The sequence below is a fragment of the Oryctolagus cuniculus genome, chromosome 5 (genome assembly GCF_964237555.1).
Source record: "Oryctolagus cuniculus chromosome 5, mOryCun1.1, whole genome shotgun sequence".
Lineage (NCBI taxonomy): Eukaryota > Metazoa > Chordata > Mammalia > Lagomorpha > Leporidae > Oryctolagus > Oryctolagus cuniculus.
In genome coordinates, this window is record NC_091436.1 from 148,069,953 (window position 1) to 148,087,501 (window position 17,549).

General features: G+C 42.1%; 1 protein-coding gene across 3 annotated transcripts in view; it reads left to right on the forward strand.

The window, feature by feature from the left end:
- Positions 1–17,549, forward strand: part of CDKAL1 (CDK5 regulatory subunit associated protein 1 like 1) — a 729,763-nt gene that overhangs the window by 215,637 nt on the left and 496,577 nt on the right. For all 3 annotated transcript variants that reach the window (XM_008262511.4, XM_051855824.2, XM_002714231.5), the window contains one exon: positions 17,401–17,449. In XM_008262511.4, coding sequence (XP_008260733.1) covers positions 17,401–17,449 — 49 coding nt within the window. The remainder of the gene's footprint in view (positions 1–17,400; positions 17,450–17,549) is intronic.

The window sequence follows — 17,549 nt, forward strand, 5'->3', positions numbered from 1 at the left end:
GTTTTCTAGTTTTTAGTAAATATATATGTATATATAGTATTAATGCCCATAGTAGGATTTTTATTTTAATTCAAAATTAGTATATTGTAAAAAGTTTTCAAAAAATTGCATTATTATCAACATTTTACAACATTTTATAATTATAACTTATATGTACACCTTCATTAAGTGTTATAAAGTATGAGTTTATTCTTTGTAAGCATTGTTTCATAGAATACTTTTTCTGTGGCAGCTATATGACATTTTATAAATATTCATCATTATTGACTTTAGAAAAATTTTATTTATGTATTAGAGAGGCAGAGGGAGAGGGTGTGTATGTGTGCAAGAGAGATAGTCAAAGAGACAAAGAAAACTGCTATCCATTGGTTCATTCCCCAAATGCCTACAACTGCCAGAACTGAGCCAGGCAGAACCTGGGAAGCCTGGGGCTGGTGTTGGGGCACAGTGGGTTAAACCGTCCCAACTGCTCCATTTCCTGTCCAGCTCCCTGCTAATGCCCCTGGGAAGGCAGCACATGGTGGCCCAAATACTTGGGCCTCTGTCACTCCCATGGAAGACCAAGATGGAGTTCCTGGCTTCTGGTTTCAGCCTGGCCTGGCCCTGGGTATTAGTACTATTTGGGAAGTAAAGCTACAGAGAGGAAGCGCCTATGCTCGCTCTCTCTCTCTCTCTCTCTCTCTCTCTCTCTCTCCTCTTTTTCGCTCTTAAAAACAGAAGCCAGGACCTAGAAGCTCAATCCAAATCTCCCACATAAGTGCCAGGGACTGTATTACTTGAGCCATCACATCTGCCTCCCAGTGTCTGCATTAGCTGGAAGCTAGTATTGTGACTGTAACTGGAACCTAATCCAAGTCATTCTAATATGGGATACAGTATCATAACGGCTATTTTCACTGCCAAGTCAGATGCCCACACCTGATTTTTATATGTAAAAATTATGTCGACAGAATGGAATATTTTGAAAAAAATTTAGATTAGGCAGTAAAACTTATCTATAATTTAATCTTTAGAGAGAGAAAGAGAGAGACTAATTTCTAAATAGATTTTTTGAAATTGTTGCCAAATAATAAACTTTCTGAAATATAGTTAGTTAAAAATAAATAAATGGAGGGGCCAGTGCTGTGATGCAGTGGGTTAATGCCCTGGCCTGTAGCCCTGGCATCCCATATGGGCGCCGGTTCTAGTCCCAGCTGCTCCCCTTCTGATCTAGCTCTCTGCTATGACCTGGGATAGCAGTGGAGGATGGCCCAAGTCCTTGGGCCCCTGCACCTGTGTAGAAGACCCAAAAGAAGCTCCTGGCTCCTGGCTTCAGCTCGGCGCAGCTCCAGCCATTGCGGCCATCTGGGGAGTGAACCAGCGGATAGAAGACCTCTCTCTCTGTCTCTACCTCTCTCTGTAACTCTGTCTTTCAAATAAATAAAAAATCTTTTAAAAAATAAATGGATAGATAAATGTTGTTTTACAGCAGAAAGCACCAGTTTTGAGGTATGGAAAAGTAGGAGGATGTTTCAATTCAAGTGACTTAGCAGGACATTTGGAAGTTTACTGAATAAAGAATGTTGCTCCCTTGCAGCACTTCTATGACAGAGGAGGATTTTAATAGAGGTGGAAGGTAGAGCAGCTGTCACTGCCTTCTGTCCTTTCCAGAACTTCCGCTAGAATTTATCCATGTCATCCCTCTACACAGGGAGGATGTGCCGGGAGAGAAAGCTGCCCTTAGGTGTGTGTCAGTGGGTGAGCAAACTGTTACGGCACACTGGACTTAATGTATGAATGAGCTTATTAAGTGAGCATTGAAGAAGCTATTTAATAGATAAACAGAGCTGTTGCTTCCTTCATCATGTATTAATTTCCATCAATTTCAGCCTTTAAAAATAGGGCATCTGATTCGTTTCGGTAATCAGGGATAGCAGTGTGTGAGAGCACAGTGGTAGCAGCGATGTGACCCCAGACCCTTCAGTGTCCTCCTGTGTCCCTCTGTCTCCTGAAATGATCTAGTTGTGCTTCATAGGATTGGTGTGATGGTGCATGGCCAGAAAACACGGATTATCCATACCAGAAGTGAAGCCTGTCAACTTCCGAGTCCAAAAGAACTTGCTTTGGAGGGTGTAGTCTCTGTGCTCTCATCCTGGAGCAGCTGAGCTGTACACAAACCTGTCCAGCTTCTTCACATTCAGAGGAGAAAGAACAGATTCGAGGGGCTGGAGCTGTGACACAGCAGGTTAGCTGCTGACCGCAATGCCGGCATCGCACGTGTGCATTGGTTCAAGTCCCAGTTGCTCCACATTGGATCAGCTCCCTGGCAATGTATTTAGGAAAGCAGCAAAAGATGACCTGAGTGCTTGGAAGACCCAGATGGAGTTCCAGGTTCCTGGATTCAGCTTGGCCCATCCCTGGTTGTTGCCATACACTTGGGGAATGTACCAGTGGGTGGAAGATCTCTCCTTTTGTCTCCATCTCTCTCTATATATATAAGCCTGCCTTTCAAAAACTAAACCCTTTAAAAAAAAACTCAGAACATCAATGCCTTAGATAAAATTTTTTTCCTAACCCAAACACTTTTTCTTGGCATAAAATTAAGTTTATATGTTACAACTAGAACATATGTAGTTATAGAGAACTAGTGCAGAATCAAGATTTTTTTTTTAACCTTACAAGTAAATTTTCGTTTCTATTTGAGTAAATAATTGTTCTGGTTAGCCATCCACCTTGGAGTTTACAGGCACTGCCATTCTTTTGTTATGACTGTTTTTATCACTTGCCCTGTGTCTAGCTGTAGGTAGTGCTTTGATCTTGAGATTATAGCTTTTGAATGCCACTTTCCTTCTCTTGGGCTCATTTGCTGGCAGGAAGTTTCCTTTAGATTAGGCAACCAGAGACCAGGATGTTCTTTGCTAAAGTTCGGAGAAAAAAGGTGTTGTAGACAGCGAGAGTGGGGAAGACGGGCTTCAAATCCTGTTCCTGCCACATGGTTATTTCTTACACCCAGTGAGTCCTTCCTGTGCACCTGCTGTGTGAGGAAAGTACTGTCCTAGATATTGCAAATGCAACAGTGTGTAAAATCCTCAGAGATCCCCGTACTCACTGAGTCTCCATTGTGGGTCTTGGGGAGAAAGGTCTGGGTTGAATTCAGAAGCTTCTCTAGCCTCCTGCAGTATCTGATGAGAGGGTCCCTAGATCTTTGGGCATTTCTCTGTAAGGCTCAGATGGAAGTGCACTTAGCGTCTATTAGTTGGTTGTGTTAGGGATAGATGGGCCAAACAGTACTTACTTGCTGCGTTCTTCCTAAGGTAGTGCTCTTTCTCAATTCTGTCAGTGCCCATCATGAGAGGATGCTGTTCATCAGGAAGACTGGTTCTTACTCTGTTACAGGAATGCTTATTTACAAAAGTGTGCGTTTCATGTAGCTCTTCTGTGCGAATAACAAGGACTACCTTTAGACTTGGGCTTGGTGTTGATTTACTAGACTTTATGTCTGTATTGTATCTCTAGAAATCCTAAGTATCTTGCAAATTAATAAAATAGTTGTAATATTTTAAAACATGTGGTTTGCAGCAGAATAGATAATTTAGTATTAAAAATCTGTGGGAGACAAAACTTTCTTCCGTACCAGCTATGAGCCCTCTGGCACGTGGACATTCCCTTTGGGGCACTGAACAGAAATGTGGTCTAGTGCGAGTGTTTCCTTATCTCAGCGGCTGTTACCAGGGTGGTTTGCAATGATTTAAACATCTTTTCAGGCAGACTGCTCTAATGCTGAGAAGTCAGACAGCACAGTGACAATTCCAAATGTGAACACTTGAATCTTGAAAATTGTGTGCAGAAAGAAAGCAGCATTTGGAAGAGGCCAGATCTGAGGATATTTAGAAGATATATCATGTTGCAAAAGGTAAACCAATTCATAAAGTGAACAGTGTCACAAACAATGGCATGGATAGATGTGGAGAGTACAGCTCGAGAAACTTTATCCCGTTTGTCTCTACCTCATGTCTTCTATTTCTTCGTGTCATATTTCCTTTTTGACCTGTCATGATCCAAAAGGCAGTAAAATAATAAAATGACGGTAGATTTAAATCCCCTCCATATTTTTTCCTTCCTCATCTCATTCCTTTCATTTGTTCATGCCTCTTCTGTCTAATCTGAATGCATGCACGTTTTTCCCCCATTGACTTCCTATAGTGCAAGGACATTGTGTGATTAAGACTCAGGGGCTGGATTACGCAGGCTTATACCCTGCTTCACCAGTTCATAGCTGTGGGACGTTGAAAGTTACTCAGCCTCTCTGTACCTTTGTTTTTCCATCTGTTAAGTGGTGATAATAGTAGAACCTGACCAGGTTTAGGGAAGGTGAAATCAGTTAATACACACAGTGTACTAAGCATGGTGCCTCCTGGCACCTAGTGCTGTGTATTGGCTATTAGGTTTTCATTCATGAATTCACTTACTGGGAGAGTCAACATTGAGTGTAACTGTGTGCCTGGAACTAAACTGTCTGCTCGAGATACAGAGCTGATCAAAACTTATCTTCCCTCTAATGACAGTGAAATCTGAGGAGAGGCACACATCGTCACAGATGGGCATAGGAAATGAAGGCTGTGGGCACAGAGACGGCCATTCTCTCCTCGATTTGGGTCTCAAAGGCTGAGCGGTGCATGAGGAGCGGGAGAAGGAGAAAGAAAGGGTTCCACGCAGAAGGAGCCTGTTTAAGGAAGAGCATGTGTGCTTCTGGGTTCCTGGAAGGGAGAAGAACAGCCAGAAGGAGTGGAAGGGGCCCTGAGAAGTGTGGTCTGCAGGGTGCAGATGAGAAATGCCTCAGCGGTGAGGATGGAGGGAAGAGGTTCTCACTCAAGGAAAGTGTTGAAGGCAGGCTTGGCAGGATGGGTGAAAGGCTGTGCCTGGGGAATAGCTGCATGGAGGGGGAGGGTAAGAACAGGATAATGTAGTGGTGGTCACTTTACACCCTCTGTGTTGTCTTGTATTTATTACTGATACTAATGTTTTGCAAGTTTCATTTATTTATTGCAAGATTTTTAAAAATTTATTTGAAAGGTTGAATTAGAAAGAGGAAGGGAGGAGACACACACACACACAGCAGGAGTAGGAGTGGGGGAGGGGAGAGAGAGAATGGGAATGAGAATGAATGAATGAATCTCTTCCATCTACTGGTTCACTCCCAAATGGCTGGAATGGCTGGAGCTGGGCCAGACTGAAGCCTGGAGCTTCATTTGGGTCTGCCCACGTGTGTGACAGGGACCAAGTGCTTGGGCCATCTTCTGCTGCCTCTCACAGTGAGCATTACAGGAGTCAGGAATTGGGAGCTGTGTTGGAACTTGAACCCCTGGCATGGATGCATGTGTCTCAAGTAGTGTCTTAACAGCCATGCCAAATACCTGCCCTTAGATTTTTTGTCCTAAAAATAAAATTCACTGTATATATTTGAGGTTTGCAGCATGATGTTTAGGGATACAAAAAGATAGTAAAGTGGTTATTGTAGTGAAGCATATTGATGTATGTGTCATCTCATATAGTGACTTTGGGTGACAAGAGCAGCTAAATCCAAGTATTAACAAGTGTTCGGAACACATTACAGTGTTACTAACTCTAGCCCCCTTATGTTGTACATCGCATCTCTTGACATGTTCTTCTGATTTTTTTATCACATATTTGCTGCTTTTTTCCTTTGGCCCACATCTCCCCCTGCCCACCACTATTTTAGTTTATCTCAGTATATTTGACCTTAACAAAATGTGACTGACCACTTAAAGTGAGATGATAGAATATTTTTCCTTATGTAGTTTGGCTTTTATCATGTAGCATAATGTCCTCCAGGTTCATTTTTGCCATGACAAATGGCAGGGTCTCCTTTCTAAAGGCTAAATGATATTTCCCTGTGTATATAAACCATGTTTTTGTCATCAGTTCATCCCTTGATGGACACTTAAGATTGTGTCTTAGCTGCTGTAAGAATGGTGTAATGAACATGGGAGTGCGGATATCTTTATGAGGTGTGATTTCATCTCCTTTGAGTATATACCCTGAAGGGAAATTGCTGGTTCATATTTTTTAATCATTATTTTTATTGCCTTTTGATATGGTAGTTTTTTGTGGAGGGCTGTGTGGGTAATTTCTTCTATGGTTTCAAAACTTAAAAGTTACTTTCCTAATAAAGTATCTGATTCTTTTTTTTTAAGTATGAAAAATATTTTTTCAGCTTGTCAATCTGTTTTTATTTTATCCATACTGTTCCTAGGTATTCCAGTGGTGTTTATTTTGTATTTTTCTTTTTTCTCTTTTAGGATACTAACTCTCATCATGTGTCCATTTCTTAATTAATGTGCTAGTTTTCTTTGCTGTGATTGTACAGTACAGTCATCCCTCAGTTTCCACAGGGGACTGGTTGCTAGAGCCCTTTGGCGGTAGAGGTACCAAAATCATTAGATGCTCAAGTCCCTCGTAAGAAAGGGCAGAGTATTTGCCTATAACCCACACACAGCCTCCTATATACTTTGAGTCATTTCTAGACTACTTAGAAAAACTAATACAATGTAAATGCTATGTAGATCATTGTTAAATGGTATTATTTAAGAGATAAGAAAAAAACCTACATGTTCAATACACGTAGTTATCTCTCTCTCTCTCTTCAAATATTTTGGATTTGCTATTGAATAAACCCATGGAATTGTAGCCCACACACCTGGAGGGTCAACAGTATCACAGTCATTGTAGTTTAAAGTAACACACTTGTCCTACAGTTTGGATGTCAGAAGTTACACCTTGGCTTTACTGGGCTAAAATCAAGGTGGTGGCAGGGTTATGTCCTGTTGTAGCCCCTGGCGAGTATTTTTTTTCTTGGCCTTGTCCAGTTCCTAGATGTTCCCTACATTCTTATTTTTGTTGTTTTTTTATTTATTTAATAGGCAGAGAGACAGAAAAAGATATACACTCTTGTATGCCGGTTCACTCTCCAAATATCTGCAACAGCCAGGGCTGGATCCGGGAGCTGGAACTCAATCCAAGTCTCCCAGCCTGGTTGGGGACCCCAAGTACTTGAGCCATCACCACTGCCTTGTAGGGGCTGCACTGCTGGGAAGCTGGAATCAGGAGCCAGAGCCAGGACTGGAGCCCTGGCAGTATGGTGTGGAATGTGGCATCTTAACCACTGGGCTGAAAACTTGCTCCTTCTTTTGCATTTCTTTCTTTCTTTCTTTCTTTCTTTCTCTCTCTCTCTCTCTCTCTCTCTCTCTCTGAGAGAAAGGCCTTCTTTCCGTTGGTTCACTCCCCAACCGGCTGCAACAACTGGAGCTGTGCCATCCGGAGCCAGGAGCCAGGAGCTTCTTCTGGGTCCCCCAGGCGAGTACAGGGGCCCAAGGACTTGAGTCATCTTCCACTGCTTTCCCAGGCCATAGCAGGGAGCTGGAACAGAAGTGGAGCAGCTGAGACTTGAACTAGCGCCCATATGGGATGCCAGCATTGCAGGCAGTGGCTTTACCTGCTATGTCACAGCGCCAGCCCCATCCTATTATTTAATATGAATTTAAGATTCTAATAACCCCAATGATGTTTCTTTATATTATTGAGCTTAGCCTATTGAATTTTGTCAGTATTGCTGAAAGGGTTTTTGTCACAAGCCCCTGCCCAACCTACAGAATGTTTTTAGTTAATTTAGTAGAATTTATAGGAATAGAAGTTCCTGGTACTCATATGTATTTTTCTGGCATCATCTAGTCTGGCCTCATTCTTCAGTTAGTAATTTTTATCTCTAACTGAGTGTTAGTCACTCCCTGCTACAATGCAGGTGAGAAAATATGCTATCAGTGGTGTGAGGAACGTGTTGTCATTTAACCTTTTTTGCAAAGGCTATTTCTATCATTGGGGAAGAAAATTCAAGGAAGAGAAGACAGATGATGACAGTCTACTGGGATGAGAAAGTTTTGTTAAAATTAAGCCATAAGCTAATTTCGCTCTTTTGTTAGCACATTAGCAAACTTGTCTACAGGTTTTAAATTTGAGAACTCTCTCTTCTCTTGGAATTGAAACACATTGTTAGCTTATTGACTGCTATGGACTTCCCCAAATGTAAGATACTTGCAAATTGAGTGCTCGCCAATATAATTTAGGGCAACAACTCTCCTGAACTGCTTGGAACAAAATATTTAGAGAAAAATGTTTTTTAAAGAGATTGACATTGAACTTTACCTTGTTAGATGGTGATTATTGGATCAAACTCTCATTATGGTAAATGTGAAGAATTTGAATATATATTTGATGAAAAATAAATTTTATAATATTTTAAAAATATTGATTTATTTGAAAGGCATAATTAGAGACAGTGAGAGAGATCTTCCATGTGTTGGTTCACTCCTCAAACGGCTGCAGTGGCGGAGGTAAGGCCAGGCTGAAGCCAGGAGTCTGGAACTCCATCTGGGTCTCCCGTGTGAACTGGAAATGGAGCAGCCAGAACTCAAACTGGAGCTCATATCATCAGAGATGCCTGAATTGCAGGCAGCAGCTTATCCTACTGTGCCAACCGTACAAGTGTGGTGTAATTCATAGATTCACTGCATTTCCTATCAAACCTGCCTTGCCCTGTTTTTCATAGAATGAGAAAAAACAATTCTAACACTTGCATGGAACTACAGAAGACCCCACTGAGCCAAATGACTATTGAGCGTTCTTTCTGATTTCAAAGTACATTATGAGAACTATGTGGTATAGTACACAAACAGGTAAGTAGGCCAGTGGAGCACATTAGATAGCCTAAAAGAAACCCAAGCATAGACTGTCAAATAATTTTCTACAAGGCTTCCAACAAGACACAATGGGGAGAGAACTCTTTCTTCAGTAATTGGCAGTGGAAGCAGGGGTGGGTGGGCACTATGGCTCAGCAGGTTAATTGCCACTTGGGGTACTTGCTTCTCATATCAGAGTGCTGATTTCAGTCCTTGCTACTCCACTTCTAATCAAGCTTCCTGCTGATACACCTGGGAGGTGATGGATAGTGGTCCCAGTACTTGGATTAATGCCACCTATGCAGGAGACACAGATGGAGTTCTGGGCTCCTGGCTTTGTCCTGGCCCAACCCTGTCTTTTGCAGGCAAAACTCTTGGCAGAGTCATGAACGTATATAAAGAGTCACACTTCGTAATATAAAAACATCAATAAAGAGCAAATGTGTCTCCACAAATTTTCGGTAATATTAGGCTGAGCAGTGTTAAATGATTTTTAAATTAATCTTTCAACGTCTTCCTTTTGCACGTACAATGAAATCCAAAGCACACAGCGTGATCTTATAATAAGAAATCACACCGTCTTCCCTAATCATCTGGCCTCATGTCCTACCACTTAGTCCTTCATTCACTGGCTTTATTTTTGGCCTTGAGACTTCATTTACATAATTTCTATGTCTCTGCCCTTGTTATTGCTTTCCACTCAGGGCTGTTCATGTATGGTTAATACCCCTGGATTAATGTCACCTGTTAAGAGGTTTATCTAGGCCACTGTATCAAAATTGTCCTCTGTACCTTTTCCACTGCAGGTTTTATTTTCTTCATAGCATCTGATGGGGAGTGGAGATTCACAGTTATTTGCACATCTGTCTCCCCCAGTGAGAGTGTAAGGTACATCAAGAAGGGACTTTGCATTTTTCACCATTATATCCCCAGTGCCTAGAATGGTATGTAGTGCATAAGTGGTGCTTAATCAGTATTTGTCAAGTGAATGCATTCATGCCGGCGGTGATTTGGCAAGAGTAGGTATTGCTGAGTCTCTTGAAAGTCCAGGTGCATTTGGATAGCGTTCTGTAATTGTTCAGTAATGACTTCCACATGCCCAGGAAAAGGAAATTCATTCAGTGGACCACCTCTGTGCCATTCCTGGCCATGATCTACTAAGAATAGTTGGCAAAAATCCAAGTGGGTGTCCTTGGACCTCAGTTCTGTCAGCCTTGGAAATAACAGTACCGTCTCCTGCTTTTGGGATTTTTTGAAGATGAAATGTGATCATGCCGGTGAAGTGTCAGCTTAGATTGTGAAACAAAGGAATTGCTCTCGAAATGTCAGCTGGTGCCGTGTTATTCCTAGTCATCAACTTCCCTGGTGCTGGTGCACGTGACGTGCAACCGCCGGCAGACCCTCTGTAGGGCAGGCTGCTTCTTGGGCAGCTTCCCAAGAGGGCACCTTTTCTTGAGTCTTGTTGGTAGGTTTGGGTGTGAGATATTTGTGAGTTTCCTGGGGCTGCCATAACAAATGCCTGCATCTGGGTAGCTGTCCCTTACACTGTGCTTGCTGGTAGCCACATGTGACCAAATTCATACTTCATGAAGATTCCAGTCGATTGGTCAGACTAGCCACAGTTCCGGTGTGTAGTGACCGCACGAGCCTGGGGAGTCCTATGCTGGACAGCACCACTGATGAAAGATCTGCTGACAGCACTGCTCCCAGCAATTAGCACATCTTAGAAGAGCACTTTTTATTTGCTTTAGATGCCATGTGTAGGCTTGTTTCTTCAGCACTTGTGTAGTTATAAATTTGGAGGAGCTCATAATAGCTGAGTAAAATATTTTTATGGACTTCTTTTAAAAGTTCTGTAGCAGAGTGACTCATTAATGTTATTTATGAATTGTTTATTCACCAACTCCTTTCTTCATTGTCAGGAACATATGGAGTCAGTAATAGAACATGCTGCCTGCCTTTTTTTTTTTTCTTCTGGATATTTATAACTAGGTGCCTGAAGGACATAAGATACTGTTATATTTGTTTTATTTGAATTATATGCCAGAGAATAAGCTCTTTTGTACTCAGGGCTACAATTTATAGTATTAATTAAGAATGGCTTTCCTTTTTTTTTCCAGAGTGAATTCAATATATTCTTCATTGCAGTATTTGAATTTTGAGTGTTCTCTTGGTTATTTTTTCTTCTCTCTCAGCCTCCCATTCTATACTATTTTTTTATTATTACCTTGTTTCTCTTTTATTTAACCCTTCTCTCTCACACTTTCCTTCTTTTCTTAAGATATTTATTTATTTATCTATTTAAAAGGTAGACAGAGATAGACAAAGATACTCCATCGAGTGTTTTACTCCCTAAAGGCCCCCAGTGGCCAGGCTGGGCCAGGCCAAGGCAGGATCCTGAAACTCAGTTTGAGTCTCCCTTGTGGGTGGCAGGGACCCTGGTACTTAAGCTGTCATCTGCTGTCTCCCAGCGTGTGTATTAGCAGGAAGCAGAGTCGATACTTGAACCCAGGCACTCCAGTATGGGGAGGATGGAAGACACCCCCCCCCCCCCCGCCTCTCCTCTCTCTGTGTAACTCTGACTTTCTTTTTTTTTTATTATTTTTTTTGACAGGCAGAGTGGACAGTGAGAGAGAGAGACAGAGAGAAAGGTCTTCCTTTGCCGTTGGTTCACTCTCCAATGGCCGCCGCGGCCGGCGCGCTGCGGCCGGCGCACCGCGCTGATCCGATGGCAGGAGCCAGGAGCCAGGAGCCAGGTGCTTTTCCTGGTCTCCCATGGGGTGCAGGGCCCAAGCACCTGGGCCATCCTCCACTGCACTCCCTGGCCACAGCAGAGGGCTGGCCTGGAAGAGGAGCAACCGGGACAGAATCTGGCGCCCCGACCGGGACTAGAACCCTGTGTGCCGGCACCGCTAGGCGGAGGATTAGCCTAGTGAGCCGCGGCGCCGGCCAACTCTGACTTTCAAATAAAATAAATCTTACTTTTAAAAAGAGAGTTCTGTGACCATTGCCACAATCATTTTCAGAGAATTTTTATCATTCCACAAGAAAATCCAGTGTTCCCTGTCTTCTCTCCCCACCCTGCCCCCATTTCTTCCATTGCCTGTTCATAGGCACCCACTAACCTATGTTGCCTATATAGATTTTCCTCTGAGGACATAAGAATTTTCTGTCTGCTTTCACTTAGTGTAATGTTGTGGCATACTTGATCCCTTTTTGGCTTAGTATTTCATTGGCCGGATACAGCACATTGTGTTTATCTGTTTATCAGCTAATAGATAACTCGGTTTTCACTATTGGGCCTTTATGAATACCGTGAATGTTTGCATACAAGTTTTTGTGTGAACAAACGTCTTCATTTCTGTTGGGTAATCTAGAATTAGAATTGCCATTTCATATGATAAGTATATGTTTAAACATTGGAGGAGCTGCCAGATTATTTTCCAAAGTGACTGCATTTTACTGCATTCCTACTAGCTATATGTGAGGGTTCCAGTTTCTCCACATTCTCACCTACAGTTGTGTCTTTTGGACAGTAACTATTGTAATGGGTATAAAATGGTAAATATCACTGTGACTTTTTAAAATGCTAAAATATGCATAATATAAAATTTACAGTTTTAACCATTTTAAAATATCGAGGTCAGTGGTATTAAGTACATTTACATTTTTGTACAACCATCACCACCATCCGTCTCCAAACTATTTTCATTTTCCCCAAATGAAACTCTATTCCCATTAAATAATAATTCCCACTCCTCCATTGTGGTTCGATTTGCATTTTCTGGTGGGCTAGTGATTTGAGCACACTATTATGTGCTTATTGGTCATTTGTATCAGGGTACTGTAAAATGTTCATGGAAATAGAATTAAAGGGAACTGGTGATAAGCCAGTCCCAAAGGGACAAATACCATATGTTCTCCCTAATAGAGCACCTAAAAGACAATCTGTAGAAATGAAATTGACACTTTGAGAAGCAATGACTTGAACAGCCCTTGTCTTGACTGTTGAGGAACAGGTTTTTTTTGTTGTTGTTGTTTGTTTGTTTTTTTGTTTTTCCCTTGATGGAGAATGGGACTGGGAATGGCTGACTGGCGCCAGCCCCTGCTTTGTGGGTTAACGTAGCAGAGAGCAGATCTCTTTCTCTTTCTGTGTTAGATAAAGTATTTTTGAAATGGAATTTTTAAATGTTTATTTTGGTACAAAATTGATTGAGGTCCATACATATGAGAGCTTTTCAAAAACTTCATGAAGATTGAGTATTAAGAAAAAGCGTTGCATGGGTTTAAGAATTATTTTGCATGGAAGGGTTTGAATTGTAATTTTCTATGAACTTTTTGAAGTGTCCACATAAAACTTTCGTGGGGAAATCTCTTTCAGATGAGTTGACTACCTTTAATTGGTTTATTTCCTTTTTAATTCTTGAGTCATGGAAATTCTTCATGTATTATAAATACAAGTCCTTGTCAGATACATGATTTATAAAAATTTTCTCCCCTTTTTTGTGTCGTCTTTTCACTTTCTTTTTTTTTTTTTTTAATTTTTATTTTTTGACAGGCAGAGTGGACAGTAAGAGACAGAGAGAAAGGTCTTCCTTTGCCGTTGGTTCACCCTCCAATGGCCGCCGCAGCTGGCGCGCTGCGGCCGGCGCACCGCGCTGATCCGATGGCAGGAGCCAGGTGCTTCTCCTGGTCTCCCATGGGGTGCAGGGCCCAAGCACTTGGGCCATCCTCCACTGTACTCCCTGGCCACAGCAGAGAGCTGGCCTGGAAGAGGGGCAACTGGGACAGAATCCGGCGCCCCGACTGGGACTAGGACCCTGTGTGCCGGCGCCGCAAGGCGGAGGATTAGCCTAGTGAGCCGCGGCGCCGGCCGTCTTTTCACTTTCTTGATGGCATCTGCTGAAGGACTGTAGTTTTGAACTTTGATGTTCAGTTTATCTGTTTTAACTTTTATGGCTCATACTTTGGTGTTATATTTAAGAAATCATTGTCTAATCCCAGGTGGCTATTTTGTCTCATAAGTTTCATAGTTGTAGCCTACTCCCAAACTAAAAAAAAAAAAAAATTATTTTCATTTAAGAGAGAGAGAATGAATGAATCAATCAATCAATTTTTTCTTGGTTCACTGTGCCTGCAACAGCCAGGGTTGGACCAGGGTGAAGCCAGGGGCCTGGAACTCCATCTGGCTCTCCCACATAGCTGTAAGGGGCCCAAACGTTCAGGCCATCATCTCCTGCCTCCCAGGATGTATTAGCAGGAAGCTGGTATAGAAGCAGAGATGCTGGAACTCAAATTGGCTATCTGATATTGTAATGATGTGGGCATCCAAAGTGAAGGCAGCCTGTACTACTGGTGCATGATGCTTACTTCATACCAGCAATGGAGTGGACTGCTTTCTCCACATGGTGTTCTGACTCTGCTCTAGGAATACAGCCTTTTTTTTTTTTTTTTTTTTTTGACAGGCAGAGTAGACAGAGACAGAGAGAAAGGTCTTCCTTTTTTCCGTTGGTTCACCCCCCAATGGCCTCCGCGGCTGGCGTGCTGCAGCCGGCGTACTGCACTGATCTGAAGCCAGGAGCCAAGTGCTTCTCCTGGTCTCCCATGCAGGTGCAGGGCCCAAGGACTTGGGCTATCTTCTACTGCGCTCCCGGGCCACAGCAGAGAGCTGGACTGGAAGAGGAGTGACCAGGACAGAATCCGGCGCCTCGACCTGGACTAGAACCTGGTGTGCCGGCTCCACAGGCGGAGGATTAGCCTAGTGAGTCACGGGGCCGGCCTGGAATACAGCCTCTTAATCGGTTCATGTGCTACAAGATCGGGTGCCGTGCTCCCTTTAAGCTATTATATTTCTGGCTACATAGGAAAGCAATTGGCTTTCTGGCTCCATCGTTGAATTGCCTCACATTTTACTGCCTTCATCCTTTGTATTCTATCCTCAAATAATATCCTGGTTTTTCTTAACTCCAGTGGTCATTACTTTCATCCCATTTCAGCAACATGTTCTAAGACCTTGCTGTTTTCCAAATGGACTAAATGCCTGTATCTGTACTCTGATTATAAACTCTTGACCTCTTTTTCCCACCCCTCAATTCTTCCCTCCCTCCCTCCTTTCTTTCCTTCCTCCTCCCACTCCTAGACCCTTTATTTCTGCTTTCTGAAGCTACTTATTTCCGTTTTTCGAGTTTCATTGTTTCCACAATGAGAAGCCCACTGGCTTTTGTTCCTATCCTTTCTGGTTTGTGCCGTGAATCTCTCAGTACTATGTGAATCATCCTGGTAGCATTGGACACTCAATGAATGATGAATGCATGAAGGCGGAAATTAACCAACCTTGGATCAGTCTGTTTCGCTTCCGCACCAGAACTGCTGGTCCTTGAGAGAAATTACACCTACACATGGATGAAATCAAATGGTGTCTCAATGCCGTCTGACAGTTTTACATGTTCCTAGCCATCATGCTGTCTCATTTTCTGAAACAGGTAGTTTTAAACATTGACTCTGTTCTTATTTCACAATATGCTCCCTCCCTCTTAGCAGATGGACTTCTTACTTCAATGAAATAAATTGAAGCCAGCACTAGGAATTTGCTTAGCATTCTTTTTGACTTTTTTATTTTTTAAAGATTTATTTATTTATTTGTAAGGCAGAGTGACAGAGAGAAAGAGGGAGGGAGAGAGGGACAGAGAGAGAGAGAAGTCTTCCATCCCCTGGTTCACTCCCCAGATGGCTGCAGTGGCTGGAGCTGCACTGATCCGAAGTCAGGAGCCAGGAGTCTCTCTTGGGTCTCCTACATGGGTGCAGGGGCCCAAGGACTTGGGCCATCTACTGCTTTCCCAGGCCATAGCAGAGAGCTGAATTGGAAGTAGAGCAGCCAGGTCTCGAATCAGCGCCCATATGGGATGCTGGCACTGCAGGCAGTGGTTTTACTTTCTCTGCCACAGCACCAGCCCCTCTCCTTGATGTTTGCAAGACTAATAGCATCTGGGCCAATGCTCTCCTAACATTTCTTGTCCTGAACACTTTGTCCTTCCATTCTGGGCTTCTTTTTCTACCTGTGTTTTGGATGTTGCTCTGCCCACCCTTTCAGGAACCTTGCTGTATCATTTATTCTTTGGATCATCAACTCTTATTTCTCTACTGTCTTTCTCCTCTCAGCACGCAAACTATTAAAAACATGTTTTTGGAAAAATTATAGAAAAGGAAGAAAGGAGGAGGGTTGAGGGAGGGAGTGAGAGATGAAAGGGAGGGGAAGAAATGTTCTTTCTATATTAATAAAATATTTTTAAATGTTAAATCCACTAGCCTAAATCAAAATACTTGTGTACCCACCAGGTGTCCCTTTTCTCTTTTACCCAGCTTTTTGTAAGAGTGGTCTATTTTAGGTGTCTAGATTTTCTTATTTATGATTCATTCCTATACAATTTGCTACTTCACCTATGTTTATTGACCTCTTTATTGTTAAATCAAGCATGCTGTTGTAGTTTGTATGTAACTTATTATCTCTACCATTTCTACAAGGCTAGCTACTCTCTTCTCTCTTAATTCGCCTTCGGCAGTTTCTTAATAATTGCTGCTGCTACTACCATCAAGCTGGGCAGAATGGTCAGAGGCAGAGTGGAATTCCATTGTGTTCTTGTCTTTGCTTTTCTCCTGTAAGACCTTGAGGCCATAGGAATATTTTTAAGATACTTGCCACTGTATTTCTGAAAAATTATTTATCTAGAAGGAGAAGGTAGACCTGTGTATTTAATATTTAACACAGAAAACGTCTTGGTATCTGCTTTTCAAAATGAGTGAGTTTTTTTATGGACTAGAAATGAAGTGTGGTAGGTGTTCTGGGTAACTTCATTTCTTTCTCTGTTTGTACTTTATTTTTTTTCCCAATGAATGTGTATTTCTTCTTAGTAGAATAATGATATTTGAGGATACTAAGAGAATCAACTTTGACCTATTGTTACTTGATTTTATTCCCTTAGCTTCTTTGATCATAATATTGGCTTTATTCATTTTTCCTTTTCTACGGTAGCTGTGCCTACTGACTCTCACCGAGCGACTTCTGTCATCACTCTGTGTCTCTCCGGGTTTCCTAGAAAGCAATCCTATATCATCTGGTCTGCTTTTATGATCTCTGCTCTGTGTTCCCAGGGTACCCTTGGAAATCTTGCTTGGTCACTATGTCATTTGCCTTTGCATTCTCTGGGCCTAAATCTAGTACTCAGCACATGGTAGAAATTCACTGATAGGGTTTTGAATGTTGGAATAATAAGGCATAGAATTTGGGATGGATCTCATTAATATCAGCATGCCCCTTTGTGGTTCTCATGTTTCTTTAAGATCTGTGTGAAAAAACATGTATTAATTAACGTTAAGTTTATACTTCAAAATATGTTGCATTGATAGGCCATGCTAACCCAGCTCCAGGCACTTTATTTAAATGCAATGTGTTTTCTTCATTTATCATTGGAAGACAGGAGGTTGATAATTCCATAGTTCATTGTAACACAGAGCCTTGATATAAAGTTTTTAAATAATGTCTCCAAGTGCATGAGTTAGAGCAAACCTGCAGTGATGTGCATAGAACGTGTCACACTGACTCGTACAGAAAGGTAAACACACCAGCTCTCCTCTGTGTAACTGCTTATCTCACAGTTGTTTTCTTTTCTAGGTTCAACAGATAGATCGCGTGGTGGAAGTTGTGGAGGAAACCATCAAAGGTAACTGTTGAAAATGAGATAAGCAGATGTATATGTTTTCTGAGCTACATCATAAAAATACCACTCAGTTAACAGTGACCAAGCATCTTTACAAAGAGTT